The 22,143-nt window shown below is 38.6% G+C and overlaps 1 protein-coding gene across 1 annotated transcript in view; it reads right to left on the bottom strand.

Annotated features, from left to right (window-relative positions):
* Positions 1 to 22,143, bottom strand: part of ELF1 (E74 like ETS transcription factor 1) — a 125,471-nt gene that overhangs the window by 12,505 nt on the left and 90,823 nt on the right. Inside the window, exons 3-5 of the mRNA XM_049778781.1 lie at positions 21,437 to 21,626; positions 6,083 to 6,190; positions 1,041 to 1,208 (exon numbers count right to left, since the gene is read on the bottom strand). Of these exons, the coding sequence (XP_049634738.1) occupies positions 1,041 to 1,208; positions 6,083 to 6,190; positions 21,437 to 21,626 (466 nt within the window). The remainder of the gene's footprint in view (positions 1 to 1,040; positions 1,209 to 6,082; positions 6,191 to 21,436; positions 21,627 to 22,143) is intronic.

Raw genomic sequence — 22,143 nt, 5'->3', positions numbered from 1 at the left:
CCTAAATTTTGTGAAAAGTTAAAAAATTCCCTTTAGAGGCCGAAGAGATAGGCTGGAGGTAGGGCATTTGCCTTGCATGCAGAAGGACGGTGGTTTGAATCCCAGCATCCCATATGGTCCCCCGAGCCTGCCAGGAGCAATTTCTGAGCTTAGAGCCAGGAGTAACCCCTGAGTGCTGCCAGGTGTGACCCAAAAACAAAACAAACAAACAAAAAAAATCCTCTTTAACACTTTCCTCAAACTACTTACCTGCTGATTCTAACTTGTCAAACTTTCTCCACTAGGAACTTGGATCAAATCTGTGTTGTTTGTTTTAAAACTGCATTCCAGAAAGAAAGCTGATATGCTTTAACCCTAAACTCTTAGCTTGAATAAAAGGGCTAAAAAGACCAATACCTTATAGAAGTTTTTAAAAAAATACATAATTTTCTTTTTTTTCCTTTTTTTTGTTTTTTGTTTGTTTGGTTTGGGGCCACACCCATTGACGCTCAAGGGTTATTCCTGGATATGTGCTCAGAAATCGCTCTGGCTTGGGGGGACCATATGGGACGCCGGGGGATGGAACCGCAGTCTGTCCTAGGCTAGCACTTGAAATGTTTTACAGCTTGTGCTACTGCTCTGCCCCCGCAAAATACATCTTTTTTCTATGAGAATGATAAAATATTTAAACTTATAAAATTTTAAAAAATATTTGGGGCTGAAGAGATGGCATGGAGGTAAGGCCTTGCATGCAGAAAGACGGTGGTTCGAATCCCAGCATCCCATATGGTCCCCCAAGCCTGCCAGGAGCGATTTCTGAGTGTAGAGTCAGGAGTAACCTGAGCGCTGCCGGGTGTGACCCAAAAACCAAAAAGACAAAAACAAACAATAAACTTTTTTTTTAAAAATTCATATACAAAGAAATACCTCTTATGTTTATACTTTATGCTTTCTTTCCTCTTACTTGTGTTTCAACTGGCAAATAAATACCTTTGAATAAAAGCTGTAATTAATTATACACTAAGATTTGATTGTATACCCTAAACAAATTCACCACCCACCTTTTTTCCTCTTTGGCTGTTCTGGTGATGAAGCTCCTGGTGAATGTGCATATGTCTCTTGAATCTGCTGAGTTTCCATGACTTCAGGAATTCCATCTACTGTGACGGATACATGGGTGATTGGGGCAACAATAATGTCATCTTCAGATGAACTAAATATATTATTATCTAATGGAAATAAAATCAACTAATTATAATCAACTGTGTTTTATAAATAAAATTTCATAAAATAATTTTTGGATTCTACATAAAGTAGAAATGAAATCCTGAAATCTAATCCCTGTCTTTTATTTTCTTTAGTCCTAATCAGGTATCCTAAATTAGTCCAGATTTCATTGGATAATTCCAATGTCATCTTTACTTGACTGACTAAAACATAAAACAGTCTTACCTCCTCTTACCTTTCTTGACTTTGCTATTTATTCTTTGATTCTATTTATGATTAGATCATGTTCTATATAAACTTTAGATTGAAACCTGGGTGGCCAGAACCATAGTATAACAAATAAAGCACTTGCCTTGCACATGGCCGCCTTGTGCTCCCTCCCTGACATCTCATATGTTTCCCAGTACCACCAGGATAATTCCTGAGTGCATAGCCAGAAGTGTACTCCCTGAGCATCATTGGGTAAGTCCCCCAAATCAAAAACCAAATAAAAAATGCTTTAAATGGAAAATGGAAAAATAAAATTGGCAAATCTTTTCATAGTTTGTATATGTGGTGGAGTGGATAGTTAAGAATCCAAAATCCACAGCCATTTAAGTTTACACAGTCTAAATCAAACTTATCTTTTCCTTTTCAATTTCATCTCCTAACCTTTGAGAGTCTTACAATTCAGGAGGCTGGAAAGGTGGTACAGTGGGTAGGACACTTGCTTGTACATGGTGAATTCTGATTCAATCCCAAATGGTCCCCTGAATCCCACAAAGAGTGATCACTGAGCACAAAACCAGGATTGGATGGTGATCATTGCCTGCCAGGTGTGGCCTCAAAAACAAACCAAAAATCATATTTCACCAGGTTGGGCTACACCTGATTTTGCTTAGAGGCTCTGAGCTATGGGGTCACTCCTCGCAGCATTCAGGAGCTGTATGTGGTGCCAGGGACTGAACCAGTCTCTCTATGAACTGGCTGTATGTTTTAACTGGTCTGTGTCTTAACCCTTAAACACACTATCACTTTGGCTACACCCACTTTAAACACTTAATTTTTCCACCCACAGGCCTGTGATCTTTGGCTCAGTTCCATCCTGTCAATCTTAAATGCCCTTTCTAGATTCCTCTCTTATAAAGAGCTACTGTCATTTATAGCCCACTCTGAATACTCTCCCTTGAAAAGTCTATCTCAATTGGAATATTCTCTATGCCCAAGAATATTATCAACTAAAATGATCTCTATGTTCAGATAATGTTGCATATTCATGACCTTTATTTGTCATTTTAAAGTTATTCACAAAATACTTCCTTCAAACTTATTATAAGCTTAAACAGACATTATCTATTCATTAGTACATCACATTATTATTAATGCATTACTGTAAAAAATAATACCTTTAATTGGCTTAGTAATAATTTTTAGGAGTTTGACGATTTTCTTTACACTCTCTTTTTTTTATTTTTTATTTTTTTGGTCATGACAGGCAGTACTCAGAAATAACTCCTTCTGGGGGTTGGGGGGACCAGATTGAAGTGGGGTTGGCTGCATACAAAGAAAGGCCCTACCTGTGCATGGATCATTCCTGGCAGAGCTAGGGGGACGATATATATGGTTCTGGGGATTGAACCTTAGTTGGTTATGTACAAAGCAATCGCCCCACCCACTATACTATTGCTTTGGCTTTGAGAACATAGACTTTAAAGCATACAAGGGCCAGAGATGGCTTAATGAATCGAAGGCTATGCTTTGCATGAGGGAGACCCAGGTTCAATCCCTGACACTACTGAGTACCTCTGGAAATGATCTCTGACCACTGAGCCAAAGGTAGTACCTGATACCACCGGGTGCAGAAAAAAAATACAATGCCAAATAAATAAATAAATATGAAACAAACTAAAATAAAAAGCAGAACAAAGGTCTGGGGCTATAGCTTAGTAGTAAAGGACTTCCCTGATAAGGCATGTGGGAGACCCTGAATACTTACTTGTGATACACACACAAACACACACACATATACACATAATACTAAAATTTTTTAAAAGAACAATATGGATTGGAACATAGCTCAGAATAGCTGATGGACTCCAGGTTTAGAATGTATGAGGCCTAGCTAAACCTCCAGCAAAATTAAACTATAAACAGATCCAAAATGTGACAATAAATTGTATACAAAGTGCTAGAAATTATAAAATTATTAAATTCTAACAGTGTGGGTCATACACATCCTAAAATGAGATTTATAGGAGAAATACTGTATAACTGGCATTTGACAACTAAATTACTTTATTTGCAAAAGCTTCCTCAGATTTTGTAAAAGATATTTAAACAAAATACTTTAGCAAAGGCACATTAGCTACTACTATAAGTATATTCATGAAGGGTAAATAGGCAAAACACTTGGTGGTACTCAAGGGTTATTCCTGGTTCTTTGATCTGTGGTCACTCCTAGTGCTTTTTGGGGACATGAAGCAGGGTCAGTCACATACAAGTAAAAAAAACCTTACCTCCATTCCTCCGGATCTCCAGGTGGGTTTCTGGGAGGAGCTGACGGGGCACTCTGGGTTTATCCCCACCCCCAGGCCAGACCGGGACACTGGCGGGGGGGGGGGGGGGGGGGGCTCCAGTCCCTGAACTTCGGGCTTGGGAGGTCTCTCTCCCTTCCCGGAGCAAGATTTTAGCCGGCATGGACGGCCAGCTGGCAGGCCCCTCATGGGCCAGCGGCCTTTAAGTCCAGCCCAGGGTCAGGGGGGCCCGCAATTGGGTCACACGACCTCCCTCTCCCCCATTCCTCCGGATCTCCAGGTGGGTTTCTGGGAGGAGCTGACGGGGCACTCTGGGTTTTTCCCCACCCCCAGGCCGGACCGGGACACTGGCCTAGGTTTGGGCTTAGGGGGTGGAGCTGGATCTGGTGGGTGGCAGAGAGCGGCTCAGCTATACTCAGTTTGTCACTGGTAATCTCATACCAGTCTACATTTTGCAAACCGCGCGGGGGCTAGTGCCCCCGCGCGAACATTTGATCCTTCCAACCTTCAGTACCCCCGACATACCCTTCTTTAACTTCAGTAACACATAGTTCTTATCTCTAACCTAAGACATACAGTATATCTAACAAATCCCAGAACTATTTAGAAGGACACAAATTGAACACATATCTTTTGAATATTTTATGGGTATTTTCTTTAACTGATGTAACTCTGTATATATTCTTCTACCATGATGTTTCTATTCACTTTTCATCTTATCTTTTCTTTGTAAGCTGTTAAGTAAGGATTGTTGGTGGAACTGTCCCTCAGTTTGATGCCTATGATTGAACTATGTCATGGAAATTTCTGGTCTTGTCCCTATTGCCTTCAGATGCACCAATAATGCCCCATGGCATTGATCCTTGTTTGCATAGACACATTAAAATGGGAAAAAAATACATACAGATAAGTTCTTATCTAATAAATCTCAGTACAATGTACCTTACACCCTGAACATTGATATAATGAACTGGCACAGGCTTCAGAAGAATGGGCATCCTCCATACACGCCGGAACCAGGCAAGCTATCTACGAAACATCCAAGGTCTTTTAGAGCAACAGCGGGAAGCAGTCCTCTACCAGGAAAGACACTACCAAGGGTCTGACATCGACCTCTTATAAAGAGACTTCCGTTTCTACCGAGAAGACTTGACAGCAACAATGACCTGCTCTACAGGACATGGTTCTCTCTAGTGCCCCTTAAGTGGGAGGTGAAACGAGAGGATGCCATGCACCATCCTGACTGCAATATGGGACATGCAGACTCCAGGATCTTTAATACAGAAGCATGATACCAACAACAGAGACTATGTGAGGAATGGAGGTGTATTGCCACTACAAAGGATGACTTGAATTGAACAAACTAATTTGCCTGGAGCCTAGAGTCAATCCTGTGCCAGGAAACCTCAGGGTTAGGGTCTCCTTGTATTTAGACCATAATTTGTCTTTCCATGTCCCTTATGTTTTGGTGGGCCTATGCAAACAAATGCCACTTGAATACCATTTTTTACTATGTTCTCTTGACTCCAACCCTTAAGAAAAACAAGTCACTAAAACTTTTGAGGTTAACTTAAACTAGTTAGTATGTGCATGGAACTAGAGAAATGTACTTTGCCCTCAATGTTTAAGGAGCTACATAAGTATAATGTCTTTAGATTATATTGTGTGCTGCTAAGAAATAGTATGTACTACAACTGGGGATCTGAGGGACAAGTAATTGTACTGTACATGGGTTCAGTTTTGTTTTTCTAAATGCTCTTTGGCTGAAAGTTCAAGGCTGGGACATCATCGATGGGACTACCGAGAATTCTGTTTATGGGTGATTGGGCTTCCACTGTAACTTTACCCTGTCCTCTTCTTTACATCTTTGTTGTCATAATTAAAATAAAAAAAAAAACCTTATCTCTCATACTATCTCTCCAGACCCATGGTCTCCCTATTTGTTTTATTTTGTTGTGTTTTTTTTTTTAAGTCACAATGTTCAGGGGACCATACGTGGGTAAGGGATCAAATTCAGGTAAGCGCCTTACCCACTTTACTATCTATCTGACCCCTTCCAATTGTCTCTTAACATATATAATCTATAGAAAAAGAAGATAAAGGGCCGGAGAGATGGCATGGAGGTAAGGCGTTTGCCTTTCATGCAGACGGTCATTGGTTCGAATCCCGGCGTCCCATATGGTCTCCCGAGCCTGCCAGGAACGATTTCTGAGTGTGGAGCCAGGAGTAGCCCTTGAGCACTGCCAGGTGTGACCCAAAAACCAAAACCAAAACCAAAACCAAAAACAAAAAAGAAGGTAAAACTGACTTCCAAAGTATATAATCATTAAAAATCATAAAAAAATCAAAAATTCACCACTCACTTAGCCGTTTTTCATCCAGCATTGGGTCAGGAGAATCCATATTGAGGAGAGCTTCAGCAGCTTCAATAGTTTCAATGGTTTCATCACCATTTTGACAAGAAGCTTCAACTAGAACATATTAAGAGAAAAATAGGGCTTAGCTATAAGACATATTTCTCTGAAACACATTCTGGTAGTTTAAACCATAATGCATCCCTTAATACTTACCTTATATACATACTTTTAATTTATTTTATTATTATTACTTTTTGGCTTGGAGACAATACTTAGCATTGTTCAGGGAACCATTCAGTTCCAGGTATCAAATCCAGATCTCTAGCATGTCTTCCATACTCTGGTCTAATATATGTAGTACTTTTGATACCAACATATAAAAAGTCAAGGGACCATGTGGAGAGGAGGGATCAAACCTATGTCTCCCTCATGCAAAGTAAGCACTCAACTCCTGAGTTATCACCCCTGCCCCAAAGGCTCAGTATAAATTTTAAAAATTATATATATATATATATACACATATACACAAATATAAATATATAATAAATATAATTATGATTCAGGATATATTTTAGACTCAGGATTGGGTTGATAGAATATAAATTAACAAGTGTAAGTATTTTAATTTTATACAAAAAATGGGACTGGAGAGATAGCACAGTTGGCAAGGTGCATGTATTGCAGTGGCCTACCTGGGTTCAATCTCCAGTGCCCCGTATGATCCCTGAGCACCACCAAGAGTTATCCCTGAGCAGAGTCAGGAGAAACCCTGAGCACCTCCAAGTATAGCAAATCATACGGATTCAATTAAAATGAGAACCTGAAAGATTTTACAGCAGGCAGAATACTTATCTTATATGTGGGTCAACCTCAGGTTTTTCTGTTTGTTTGTTTTGGGGTCATACCTGGCAGTGCTCAGGGGTTACTCCTGACTCTGTGCTCAGAAATCTCTCCTGACAGGCTCGGGAGACCATAAGAAATGACAGGATTCGAACCTCTGTCGTCCTGGATCAGCTGCGTGCAAGGCAAATGCCCTACAGCTGTGCTATCTCTCTGGCTCAACCTTGGTTTAAATTCAGTACCCCACAGAATTCTTCAAGCCCTCCAGAAGTGATCTCTGGGCACAGAGCCAAGAGTAACTCATGAGCACTGCTAGATATGGCCAAAAAACAAACAAACAACAACAACAATAAACAAAAAAAACTTTTTCCCAATAAAGAAATCTTGAAATTAATAAAGAGATCATTCTACAATGTCCTTTTTATCCACTCCTATTTGTCTTTAAAAAAGGAACATAGAGGGGCTGGAGTGATAGCACAGCAGTAGGGATTTGCCTTGCACGCAGCTGACACAGGACAGACCTGGGTTCGATCCCTGGCATCCCGTATGGTTCCCCAAGCCAGGAGCAATTTCTCAGCACAGAGCCAAGAGTAAATCCTGAGTGTCACTGAGTGTGGCCCAAAAAAACAAAGAAAAGGAACATAGAGATTGAGTATGTGGCTATTAGACAAAGTACATGCCTTGCAAGTACTCATACACTACATAGTCCTACAGTGATTCTGCTCCTGCCCTCACTTCAGCTCTCTTAGAGTGGTCCTGGTGGCCTTCAACCCCAAACATGTATAATAAAATTATTTACTATTCATTATTAGGACTATAACCAGATTATCAAGAATTAGTTTTTTGAAATTAGCGAAGTTCCTATTATCCTAAATATTTTCAGAATATTCTCTTTAAATTGTTTACATTTAATGTTTAAAATTTATATTCTCTGTAAAATAAAGAGTTCCAAGAACATATAAAAATTTTTATGGTTATTCCTCTCATTTTTAAATTGTATTTTTAATTTGTAGGTATTTTGTTTTCTTAAATATTTTTATTGAAATAACATTATACAACAACATTTTTTCCTGATTTTTTTTAAAGTTCTATTGTGACTGAAGTTCATTACACAGAATAATTTACGGTACATAGTGACAATGAATGAAGGGCATTCCCACCACCAATGTTGTCCTCCCTCCACTCCTGTTCTCAGCATGTCTCCCATATCTCCCTTCTTTAACCCTCCCCCCCACAAGAATACTAGTGTAACTGGTCTCCACTTTACAGCTTGTTGTAGCTTGGGTATCTATTCTGTTGTCATTGACTTTGGGTTTGGTGTTCCAGTCTGATCATTTTTTATTTTCACTACATGTTCATATGACTGGTCCTGGTATCATCATTTTCCCCTCTCAATTTATGAGGCTGAATGATTCAAGTTATGCGATTCTGTTGGAGATAAAAAGGTTAAGAAAAAGAGAATAAAAAATTGGTATTAACTACTAAAAAAAAAAATTCACCAAATAATATCCACAAGAGTGAAAAAGAAAGAAAAAAGTAGAAGAAAAAAGAGAATAAAAATATCAAAACCGGGCCCGGAGAGATAGCACAGCGGCGTTTGCCTTGCAAGCAGCCGATCCAGGACCAAAGGTGGTTGGTTCGAATCCCGGTGTCCCATATGGTCCCCCGTGCCTGCCAGGAGCTATTTCTGAGCAGACAGCCAGGAGTAACCCCTGAGCACCACCAGGTGTGGCCCAAAAACCAAAAAAAAAAAAATCAAAACCAAACCAAACCAAACTAAAACAAACGAAACAAGAAAAAGGAATGCTGGAGTGGCAGGGTTTGGTGTCCCCCCACCCCACTTTTTTTTTTTTTTTTTGCATAGGCACAGTAAGTATTGGGGAAGGAAGGAAATTCCCGTGGCCTAAGAGATTCAGGGTTTCTCCGCTCTTGAAGCATACTGTCATGGGAACAATCACTGGCTCCATACATACTCATTGCCATATCCCAGGTTGTTTTTTCTGTTTGTTTGTTTTGTGTGTGTGTGTGTGTGTGTGTGTGTGTGTGTGTGTGTGTGTGTGTGTGTGTGTGTGTGTGTGTTGTCAGGAAACTTTCCTCTCAGTTGTGGATGAGAAAATCAGGCCACTGTAGCTAGCAATCTTTGTATTTGTGCAGGTCCTAGGACAAGGTCTAGGATAGAGTCTTTACGGTTCTAGAGGTTTTGTTCCATCATTGTTGGTGTGTTCAGTCTTCTGCATCACGTGCTCCATGTTTTTGCTTGGTCCCTAAGCTGAAGTCTAGGAAATTATGGTTCCGAAGGTTCTGCTCATCTCTGTTGTCAAAATTGGGCCTCTGTACTAAGAAATCTTGATTTTTGTAAGAGTCCTGGGCTACAGCCTAGGGTAGGGTTTTCCTTATTGGTCTCAAAGTAAGTTCTACCCAGTCACGGTTGTCAAAGTCAGTTTTCTGTAGTTAGTGCTCTTATTTTTCATATTTCAAAGGACAATACATCTTCTGATTTCCACTTAGTGTTAGGTGATGTGATAGGACCTCCTGGTCTTAGGTCAAGTTGTCATTTCCTCGCTGTCCTCATTGTCATATTAATACTGGCACAAGTAAATCTCCCAACGGGAGCTTAGTTCCTGGTGTTGTATACATTTTTAATCCTAGGCATTCAGCATTAAAAATTGCCATCCTACAAAATTCTTAATTGACTCCAAGTTCCAAATTAGGAATAATATATTCAATGCTGATCACTTTTTAACCATTGGAGTAGGGCTATGCTCTACATGTGAGAGGCACCCCCATACACACATAAATTCACATGCAATTCTAGGAAACATGGAAAATAAAATATGTGATCTTTTTCCTTATATGTTACTGGTTCCAAGATATTCCAGGAAAAAATGCAACTGATTTTATGTTAGAAACAAACTAAGTAAAAGCACCATGTATTGGACCAGTATTTACACTTTTATTTATTTATTTATTTATTGTTTATTTAGTTAGTTAGTTAGTTATTTTTAATTCACAGAACTTAACATGTGGGATTGCAGGGCATTGATGTAGAATCAGAAGTTCAATTTTGAGCTTTATCTCAAGACCCAGAAGCAAAACTTTCAAAGTATTCAATGTTTATAGGTAGAATGTAGCTCAGTAGGAGATATTTTGTTTTTTATTTTTAAACTTTATTTATTTATTGATTGGTTGGTTGGTTGTTGGGCCACACCCAGTGCTCAGGGGTTACTCCTGGCTCTGCACTCAGAAATCGCCCCTGGCAGGCTGGGGGACCATCTGGGATGCTGGGAATCAAATGGTGTCACTTCTGCGTGGGCCGCATGCAAGGTAAATGCCCTATCGCTGTGCTATCTCTCTGGCCCCTAGAGTATTTTCTTTGCTAATGTGAGAACTTGATTTTTATTCCCAGTATTGGAGAAAGGAAAAAAAAAGTCTGCTGTATAAATGGTAAAATTAATGTGTCTGTCAATTTATTTACATATCAATTGATAAAAAGCCAAGAATTACAAACCACTTCTTTTTTTTGGGGGGGAGGGTATGCAGCAAGGAAATACAGCATGCCCAGTGGTGCTTAGGGATCACTTTTCACACATTCAGAAATATTATTCCTTTAATATCAAAAGGTACTCAAATTATAGTTAATAGTTTTTGTTTGATTCAAAATTCAAACATACTTTCTCACTGCAAAGATTGTCTTTTTTATTTTTATCTTTTGAAGAAGGTCAAGGTGTATTTTTATGGTTAGCACTCAGCTACATGCAAGGCAAGAACTTTACATTCTATTCTCTCTCTTCAGACCTGAATGATATATTTCTTAAGTTTATTTTTCATTTCTTCATCACCTTCATGTATGTTTTTATTGTAAATAAAGAAATTAGAGGGGCCAGAGAGATGGCATGGAAGTAAGGCATCTGCCTTGCATGCAGAAGGACAGTGGTTTGAATCCCAGCATCCCATATGGTCCATCGAGCCTGCCAGGACTGATTTCTGAGCACAGAGCCAGAAGTAACCCCTGAGCGCTGCCAGGTGTGACCCAAAAACTAAAAAGAAAAAAAAAAGAAACTATTAATTTAAAATTTTAGTTATTCAGTGATATAGTTCAATAAGGAAGGTAGATTAATTATGTGGTTCTAAACCTTATAAAGGTTTTCTTTTTGCTACTTTTTTGCAGGTTAGGTGGTGAGGATTTCCATTTTCTTAGTGCCATGTCACATATTTTTTATTATTTCATTTAAAAATAATATATTACATAATTGCTTATAATACATCTGTTCCAAGACCAATCCCACCACCAAAGTAAAATTCCCTCCACTATTATCCTCAGATAATGACTCATTCCAAAGTCTACCCCCTTGGCAGGCACAAAATAATATATTTTATATATTGCTTATTTACAGGTAAGTGGTAATGAAATTATTTTTAAAAGTACAGTAACAAGAGAATTTGTGAAAATGTATCTTACAATCAAGTCATTGTTAGAAGGTTTGCTAAGTGATTTATTGTTGATTTTGTTATTTGCTTTGTTTCTGAACATTATATGACTTTGAATTCACGTTGACATCTAAATTAATGTGCTCCTACTGGCATGACAGTATTGAAAATATTTGGAGTTGTTGAGGCTGCTTAATTCAGGAATCCAAACTCTATAGCTGATATTGTGGGTTTTGTGTGGCTTGTTTTCAGCAGCCAGGCCTTCAGGAAGTAGGAGAAGGAGAGAGAAGGGGGTTGCCTACACTCACTGCAAAGAAGTCTTGGTGACATCAGGCCAAATACCAGCATGCCTTACCACACATTATCTATGTGGGCCAGATATTGCATGCCTTATTGTGGCTTCAAAGATTCCAAATGTCCTGCTGCTGGGATAATGATCAGAGCCTGTAGGGTGGTGTCAGAGACTGAATTCCGTCATCTCAAGTAATCAAGAAAGGTCTTTTTTTTTTTTAAGACCATATATTTATTCACACCTGACTATGTTCAGGAGTATTCCTAGCTCAATGTCAAGAGTGTCCTCTGGCAGTTGGAGGAACATATGTTGTACAAGCTAGGGATCAAATAAGGGTCAGCAGAAGTGGTAATGTATGAGGCAAAAACCTTTCCTCCTGTACTATCTTTTCAGCTCTTTTTACCTTTTTTTGTTTTTAAATTTTTAACTTAAGCACTGTTAGAATTTTATTAGAATTTTTCTAAGTGATTTATTGCTGATTTTGTGTTGCTTTGTTTCTGAATATTAAAAAAATGTTCATGGTTGACTCTCAGTCATAGAATGTACACCATCCTTCACCAGTGCACATTTTTAACCATCAATGTCCCCAGTTTCCCTCCTTCCCACTCTTTCCCTCTAGGGCAGACATTTTACTTATCTTTCTTAATCTCTTTTCTTTTTTGATACTGTGGTTTGTACTATTGCTAATGAAGGAGTACCATGCATGTCATTTTATCCCTTTCAGTACCCAGTTCTTGTCCAGAGTGATCAGTTCCAACTATCATTGGCACAGTGGACTATGTACTACCTTAACTGCATTCATCACTCTTTGTGGCAAGCCTACATGGACTGGTCCTCCTGATCCTCATCTCCATTGTCTCTGGATATTATTACCATACTAACTTTTATTTTTCTTATATCCCCCAAATGAGTGAGACTTTCCTTGTTTATTCCTCTCCCTGATTAATTTTGCTCAGCATAATAATCTCCATATCCATCCATGTATAAACAAATTTCATTACTTTATTTTTCCTAACAGTTGTGTAGTATTTCATTGTGTAGATATATGACAGTTTCTTTTACCACTTATCTGTTCTAGGACATTTGGGTTGTTTCCAGATACTGGCTATTGTAAACTGTGTGTGACTAACAGAAAAATGCAGAGTGCTTTTCTGTATGGTGCCTTGGGTTACTAGGGTATATCCCTAGGAGTTATATTGTTGGATCATATAAAAACAATTTCTAGTTTTTTGAAGAATATCCATATTGTTTTCCAAAAAGGCTGGACCAGTCTACATTCCCACCTGCAGCGAATGACAGCCCCTATCTTACCATATCTGTGCCAGCACTGGTTGCTCTTGTTCTTCTTGATGTGTGCCAGTCTCTGTGGTGTGAGATGATAACTCAGTATTGTTTTGATTCGCATCTTCCTGAGATTAGTGATGTGAAGAATTTTTTATGTGGCAAGGCAGGATTCTGACTTTGAGCTATCTCCGAACCCTAAATCTTAAATTCTTATGGCATAAGCTTGATTATTTTATTTTATCTTACATTAATATCTTTCTTAAATACACATATTCACACAAATTTCCAATTAACAATGACAGAAGGCAGCAAATGCCTTGCATATGTGAGGCTCTGGCTTCAAGAAAACATACCATTCCTCTACTTCTTTACTCACTCATTCCCATTTTCCTCTGATAACCACAACCACCAACCACCTTGATTTTTGAGTCCTTTTTGTTTGTTTTTTTTTTTTTTTTGCTTTGGGGGCACACCTGGCAGCACTCAAGGGTTACTCCTGACTCTGTGTTCCAATAACACTCCTGGCAGACTGGGGGGACCATATGTTATTCTGAAGATCAAACCCAGGTTGGCTGTGTGAAAGGCCAACACACTATCTGCGGTGCTACTGCTCAGGCCCCAGTGTGAGTCATTTTTGTTGTTTTAAAATTAACTGTTGTCATTTATTGTTAGATCACACCTATCAATGTTGGCTGGGGGCAAGCAGGAACTCAGCCACCACCATTGAAGTGCTCTAGGAGTTGCTCCCAGAGGTGGCCTCTGGAGCCCATGTAGAGCTGTGAATCTCAGGCTACCTGCATGAAAACATATGCTTTGGTTCTCTTAGCTTTCCTCCAGTTTAAAAATTAATTATTTATGAATTAAATAATTTGGGCCTGTAGAGATAGAACCACCACAGATAGGGAAACTGTCTTGCATGACTTGGATTTGATCTCTGGCATCCCATATGATTTCTGAGCACCATCAGAAGTAAATCCCAAACACTGCCAGGTGTGCAGCCCCAAAATAAAACAACCTCCCTAAGAAATTTTTTGTATGATTATCTAACAGTAGGATAACTAGGATGATGTTACACTATGATCACTGTACTTCAATTTTTAGAAACGACTATTTTTTGGATTATTACTGTTTTATAATTGGTAAAAAAAACCTTTATATGGTTCCAAAGCAAAAAATATAAAACAAATATATTCGATGAATGTTATCATTCATTTGTTTCCCCTCCTTCTTTATAAGCAAACACCATCATTTATATCTTAAATGAAATTTTACTTTGAATAAAATGTAGCTAACTACCCACACTAGCTTGCCCCTGCTTTTCTGATACAATGGAATTGGGCCAATGAGTCAGCTCAAAGGGCTGGACACAGCTTTGCATGCAAGAGCTCTAGATTCAGTTCTAGGCACTATATGATCTGGGAGTACTTCCCTGCCTCCAGCCCCAGCAAGCACCATGGTAGGAATGGCAGCAGAGCATCACTGGTTGAACCAAACAGAGAGAGAGCAGTGGAATCCATTCATCTTTATATCCAGAGATCATGCACTCAGGGTTATGTATTGCCAGGATAGAACTCAGGGTTCTCCCAAGTGTTAGGCATGTGTTCTACCATCTGATATATCACCTTGGTTTTTATCTTCTGAATTTCAAACATGTGAGACAATTTAATCACATTTAATATTAATTATCTGCTTTGTAAAACCTATTTATTCCATTCAGTTGAGTTTTGGTACGTAAACACAAAATAAATTGGTGGTGCTACATAAAACAAGAAGACAGGGGCCAGAGCAGTGGCACAAGCAGTAGGGGGTGTTTGCTTTGCATGCGCTAACCTAGGACGGACGGCAGTTCAATCTCCCGGCATCCCATTCGATCCCCCAGTATCCCATATGGTCCCCCAAGCCAGGAGATATTTCTGAGTGAATAGCCAGGAGTAACCCCTGAGCATGACTGAGGGTGTGGCCCAAAAAGCAAAAAAAAAAAAAAAAAAAAAAGACAACCTAAAAGCAATATCTAGTTGTTTTTTTAATTACTGATTCTTCATTAAATACTTAACAAAAGTTGCATATAAGTTTTTTGAGACTTGTTTTAATAATAAATTTTTTATACCTATAATTCAATCTGTCACATAGTACTGCAACCTCTTATTTAGCATTGAGCCATCTGGTTGGCTGAAAAATCAGTGGGAATGGGACCTCAGTCCAGAGTGCAGCTTGGTCATCCCCTCCTGACTCACTCCATACACAGACAATACAAAGAAAGAACTCACTTTTCTGGTTGTTAGTTGTAGGAATCATAGCCAACAGTGTTGTGGGTTGGGCACCACTGTGGTGCTTGGAGTGCTAGGGGCCATATACTAAGGATAAAAATCAGTGCCTAGCACATGCACAGCATGTGTTCTACCACTTCAGTCAGATCTCTGGCCCACAGCAATTTCACTTTCATCCTCAAAGACTGGCAACAGAATAACCACATAGATAAGAGTTAATAGTCAAGTGATTAAAACAATTAATAGGAAAAAAAAACAAATAAAACCTTGTAAGCAATCCAATATATATACAATTCTATCTCTTCTTTTGTTTCTCAAAGAGTGGTATTCTCCCTCCTCCACTTTAAATTAAAAAAGATTTTTTCCTTTCTCATGGCATTGTATGGAAGAGAAAATAAAATCGGGGGGGTGGACAATAAGAGGCAGGAGAAGAAATAGCCAATTAGCAAATCTGACTTTCAAGACATAACTTGCTTTCTGTACCCACTTATATTTTTCTGGAATAAAGGAGCCTGTCTGCCTTCCTTCAAGTTGAAGATCAAGAAAATAAAGCACTGAAAGGTAGAAGCAATTCCTTCTCTTTAAGATCCCAGATCTGCTTTCCTAGTTTATTTTTTCACTGATGACTAAAATCAATGAAAATACCTCAGGGAAAAGATGTTGGCTATCCTCCAATAGAATGTTGCAAGTTTTCACAGCAAACACCTCACTAGTGGGGCCACAGAGACAGTACATCAGGAAAAGCATTTACTTTGCATATGGCTGATCTGGGTTCAATTTCTGGCATCACATATGGTACCCTGAGCACAACCAGGAATGATTCCTGAGCATAGGTGGTATAGTCTTAAAGCCAGGCAAAAAAATATGTGTGTGCATCCCTGTCTCTCTCTGTTTCTCTCTCTCTCTCTCTCTCTCTCTCTCTCTCTATATATATATATATATATATATATATATAGTACATATATAGTACTATATATATGTACTAGCTACATAATAAAGGTATACATCACTAAGTAACATAATTCTTTTTCTATAAAGAAAGGAAAACAAATCTAAATTAGTTTTCTCTAGGTTATTCACAACAAAAGTAAATAAAGTTTCATTAACAAAAAAAGTGGATGGTATCAGGGGCAAACAGTCGCATAAATATTGAGTGGAAATAAAAAATGATCAGACCTAAATACCAAAAAAATATAATAATACCAATCAAGATTGTATTCACTTGTCAACTTTTTAGTACATATTAATGTGACCCAGAAACAAAAGTTTAAAATGCACATTAATATGTACTAAAAAGTTGACAAGTGATTTGGGGGTTCGGTGGGATTTGTCACACCCTGCTAGGCTCATCAGGACTTACTCTTGGTTCTGTATTCAGAATCACTTCTGACTCACTCAGGGGACCATCTGCAGTGCCAAGGACAGACCTTGGGTCAACCAAGCCATATGGACCAGCTTATCCATTGTTAGCCTTATCCACTACATATATATACACATATATATGTATATATATGTATATATATACATATATATTGTGCTGATACACATTACAGTGACTTTTTTGTTTAATAGCCACTCAGTAGAGCTTGGGGGCTACTCCTTGCTTGGGTGCTACAGTTCCTGGGATCAAACTCAGGCATTCTGCATGCAAAACATGCTCTCCAACCGAGCTATTTTCTTCAGCCCTTTGGTGGTATTCTTGGCTAAAATACTTAATCTCAGCCCAATTGAGAAAGCACACAGCTAAAATTTAGTGACATGCTATAATGTCTGACCTGCGATTTCCTTCAAAGTATTAAGATTATGAGACATGGAAAGAAACAAACTTGTTATAAACTAGATGACAGAATAACAAATAACAACTAAGCAGAGGCAGGACCAAGATGTCAGAAAATGTGCCCTGTGAATAACCCAATGATTCTTTGGTGATCCCGTATAGAAAGTATCCCTGTAATCTATATTAGAGTTCTTGAGCAGGAAGAGCTGAGGCACAGTAATCTACTAGATCCTGTAAATAAAAATTTCAGAGAGGAATCTGCCAAGAATAACCATGGTGGCACTGTGAGTACAATGAAATTTGTAGGTTGCAAATGCATAAATCTTTTAGATCTCTAGCTAATCCCAGCCTTGGAAGCTGGTTCAATGCCCAAGAGTCTCCTAGGCAAAAGGAGTGTATGCACTTTTGCAGCCACAGCACAGAAGCATACACCAGCACTTCAGGCAGGGTCTTCTGACCCTAAATAACATCTGACAAAAACAAAAGAAAGTATCTTACCCCCACAACTCCATCTTTAGAAATTCATCAACTTAATTACAGAATAAGTTGAGTCAGAGTGATTGGGGAGGGGGGATGAAGAACTTCGGATGCTGGAGTGCCTGCAATCAAAACCCAAGAACTGCAGCCAAAGGACCAGGGTGAGTCACTGGGAACTTAATATAAAAGAAGAAAGCACAGATTCCTGTAACTGAAACTCCTTCCTTAGCAGCTGGACTCACCATAAAAACAGCAACACAGGCTTCAGGCAAAACTGGCAAACATGAGCTATAGATTGCTACTCAGGTCTACACAACACCAGATCCTCATGCAGAGCTCTTGTGCTCAGTAGATCTAATGAAGAAACACAGAAGTCTACCAAGATTAGTGAGTGGCGATAATTTTGGTCCCCTAGCACCCAATAGCTCTCTAGCCTTTAATGACAACTTCAGAGGAAGCTGTCTAATGAAATGAAAGAAATAATAGTACAGACCTCCAATAAAAAAAAGAAGGTAGGAGAAAAAACATGAGAAAATAATAGAAGTGACAGAGCTGAAAAGCATGGTAGGTGAAATCAAAAACTCATTGGAAGGCACAGTGAGAGAAACTGAGAAACAAACAGTGAGAGCAAAGACAAAATGCAAGAAATCATCAATAAATAACAGAGGATAGAGAAATGTCCAAAAAGAAATGAAGAATATATCAGAATTATGGGAAGAGTTCAAGAGGAACAATAAAAAACTCATTGAAGTCCCTAAGGAACAGGAAGGCAAGGTGGAGGAAGGACTGTTGGTCATAGAAATTGTATCCCAGATTTTCCCAGAGTTGAAGATTGAGTCATACACCCAGATTCAAGAAGTTCAAAAATAGTTCCAGTTAAAATAAACCTAAACAAGAAAACTCCAAAATACTGTAATTAAAATGACAAAAGTCTGGGGCAGGAGTGGTGGTGCAAGGGGTAAGGCATCTGCCTTGCCCGAGCTAACCTCGGGCAAACCACGGTTTGATCCCCTTAGCATCCCATATGGTTATCCAAGCCAGAAGCGATTTCTGAGCTCAAAGCCAGGAGTAACCCCTGAGCATCACCTGGTGTGACCCAAAAACCAAAAATAAAAAGAAAAAATAATGATAAAAGTCAAAGAAAGAATTCTGAGAGCAACAGGAATAAAAAAAAAAGAAACATATAAGGAATCTCCCACAAGATTTCTGACAGTATCAAAGAGAATGGGTGGACATAGCAAATAAGCTCTATAAAAACAAACATTATAAAAAGAATATCATATCTAGCAAGGCTGGTTAATCAAAGGAATGACAGAAAGTTTCATGATAAGCAACAGATTAAGTTCACAACTCTGAAACCAGATTTTCAAGTCTATAAAATGGCCTGTTTAAAAGGCAAGACAACTTTCACCTCATGATTCACACAAAATTCCTTCATCTCAGTAATCTTGCTGACATCAATGGGCTACATTTAACAACAAAGAGGTATTGGATGGCAAAGCAGAAATTGTATGGCTTTAGTTTTCTTATAGATTAATAGTATTTTACTGTGTATATACACAATTTCTTTATCCACTCATTTGTTCTTGGGTACTTGGGTTGCTTCCAGATCTTGATAATTTTTTTTAAAGTTATTTATTTATTTTGCTTTTGGGGCCACCAAGCAGTAGTCAGGGCTTACTCCTAGCTCTGTGCTCTGGGATCACTGCTGATGGCATTAGGGTCCATATCTGGTGCCAGAGATCAAACACTGGTTGTTATGGTATAAAATAAGTGTCTTGCTAATTCTACTGTTTCTCTGGCTCAAGAACTTGACACCATAAATAGTGCTACAATGAACATAGGAGTAAAAATATCTTTTCAGATATTTCAAAATAACTTTACTGATCTATTGGGGAAAATGTCAAGAATTGGTAGGTCCTATCGAAATACAACTTTAAATTTTCTTTAATTTCCTTATTTAAATACCTGGTTCACCTGGCAGAACTCAGGGATTACTCCTAGCTCTGTGCTCAGAAATCACTCCTGGCAGACTCAGGAGACCATATGGGATGCTGGGAATAGAACCACCATCAGTCCTGGGTAGGCCACATGCAAAGCAAATGACCTATTGCTGTGCTATCTCTCTGGCTCCTATTTTGGATTTTCAATGTTCCATCACCAATCCCACCACCACTGTAACATTTCCTCCACATCTGTCACCAGTTTCCCACACTTCGCCAAGACCGCCCCATGTCAGATATAATTTACTTAGTACTGCTTGTTACAAATAAATAGTAATAAAATTATTGAAAAAAAAACTTGTTTAAAAGAAAATTTGGGGAAATTGTAGCTTCTCACAATGGGGTTATTAAGTCATTGTGTGAAGGTTTACTAAACTGTTCATTGCTAATTGAGCATTCTATTTTTGGTTTTGTTTGTTGAGCTAAGGTGGCTTCTGTGATCATTTTACATCTAATTCAGTATATTCCTACTGAGATGCCAATATTGAAAAACATGGAGGTGTTGCATGGCCATACAAGCTCCAGGACTTCAAGGATCAGTAGAATTGGGACAATGAGCTGACATGGGGGCTGTAGGTCATGGTTGTGGCTTCTAGGGTATTGTGTGGAGAGGGGGAGTGAGGCCACCCACCCTGACTCCAAAATGACCCCAGAGATATCAGACCCCAAAAATGCATACCTAAAAGTTTTGGTAGTTAGGTATCTCTGCAGAGATTAGTAGAAAAGCACTGAAGTTGTGCCAATGGTGTGGTTTCTATTGTGGGATGTGTGTGCAGCTGATGAGACTTCAGGCTTCAGCAGGGCAGAAGAGTTGCCTCACCCCACTCCCAAGTCTAAATCCCACTTCTAAGTCTCTATTCTGTTTTCTAGAGGCTGAATCTGATGATGTTCCTAGCAGTGGAAGAGGACTCCTTTATATTCCATCTATACCAACACTGTTTCTATTCTTTTTGATATATGTCATTCTCACAGGTATAAGAGGATCTCTCTCTTTTTCCTTTTATCCTTTTCTGTTTGGGGGCCACACAACAGCTGGCTCTTCATTCAGGTATCACTCTTGGCAGGTTCAGGGGACCTTCTGGGATACCAAGGGTCAGTCATGTACAAGGAGAACACCCTAATCTCTGTATTATTGCTCTGACCCCCAATCTTTTTTTTTACACTTTTTTTTTATTTTAGGCATCATGGTTGACAATATTATTTCTTGTATAAATTATAACAGCATCACATTCTTCACCAGAGTGCCCACTTCCTTCCACCATTGTTCCAGTGTTCCCTTTCCTACCTTCTTCACATTCAACTCCACCATGATGATCATCCCACTGAAGACCAGTTCTCAGTTTTATGATTTTAATTTTATTTGTATTTGTCTAGTTATAAACCATACTTTTTCATATACCTATTGATAATCCGTATTTCTCTGAAGAAATGCTTGTTTAGCTCTTTCCCCGATTTTGTAATGGGGTTGCTTAAATTTTTTAATCAAGAATTGTAAGTGCGGGCCCGGAGAGATAGCACAGCGGCGTTTGCCTTGCAAGCAGCCAATCCAGGATCAAAGGTGGTTGGTTTGAATCCCGGTGTCCCATATGGTCCCCCGTGCCTGCCAGGAGCTATTTCTGAGCAGACAGCCAGGAGTAACCCCTGAGCATCGCCGGGTGTGACCCAAAAACCAAAAAAAAAAAAAAAAAAAAAAAAAAAAAAAAGAATTGTAAGTGCTTTATATATCTTGGATACTAGCCTTCTGTCAGATGTAGTAAGCAATATTTTTTTCCTCCTAGTGCATAGGGTATTTTTTAATTCTCGTCACCATTTCCTCTGTGGTGCATAACTTCTTTCTCTGATGTAATTCCATTTAATTATTTTTGGGTCTCCAAAAATCTTTTTACATATCTTATAGTCTCGGTTCACATTCCAGAAAAAATAGGAGTGTAATACACTAAAACTATATGAAAATGATCTGCTATTGGGAGCACACATGTAGGGATAGCATACCTGTGAGGGTAATATCATCATCATCATCATCATCATCATCTATGATTTCTTCTTCAGCAACGTCTAGGGAGCTCTCAGTAATCATGTCGCTGGGTTCTTCCACACAAGCCAGACCCGCATAACTATTGAGAATATCAGCACCAGGAACATGTTCCACAATTACAGCAGGAAAAACAGCTGGATCACCAAGCTAGGAAGGACAAAAGGGAAAAATTAAGTTGTGACATAGTAGAAATACATATACTTACGTTACTAATATTTATAGTGTCAGGGATCACACCTGTATTTCTGACATACAAGGCAAGTAGTTTACCACTGACCTACAATTCCACCTCTCACTACTGTTACCTTTACCATTAAAAAAATTCACACTTAGGAATGTTTCAAAAATAACAAATATTTGCATACAACTTTCATCCATATTCCATTTAAATACATAATCATGTATCACTCTATTTGCATGTTGTCTATATATTTTTCTCTTGTTTGAAAGTGGCAGGCATACTTCTTTAACCCTAAAGTGTAAATTTATTTAATATACAAATAATTTTCATATGATAACAGTATAAAAATAAGAAGGTAGCATTGATTTAAGGTGGCATTTATCAGGTTTCTCCACAATGGTTACTTTTTTCTTTTTTTTTTTTTTAAGATTTTTTCTTTATTTAAACATCTTGATTACATAAATGATTGTGATTAGGTTTAAG

This window comes from Suncus etruscus, chromosome 8 (assembly GCF_024139225.1).
Source record: "Suncus etruscus isolate mSunEtr1 chromosome 8, mSunEtr1.pri.cur, whole genome shotgun sequence".
Lineage (NCBI taxonomy): Eukaryota > Metazoa > Chordata > Mammalia > Eulipotyphla > Soricidae > Suncus > Suncus etruscus.
Note: the sequence above shows the minus strand (reverse complement) of the source record. Positions and strands in the feature narration are given on the sequence as shown.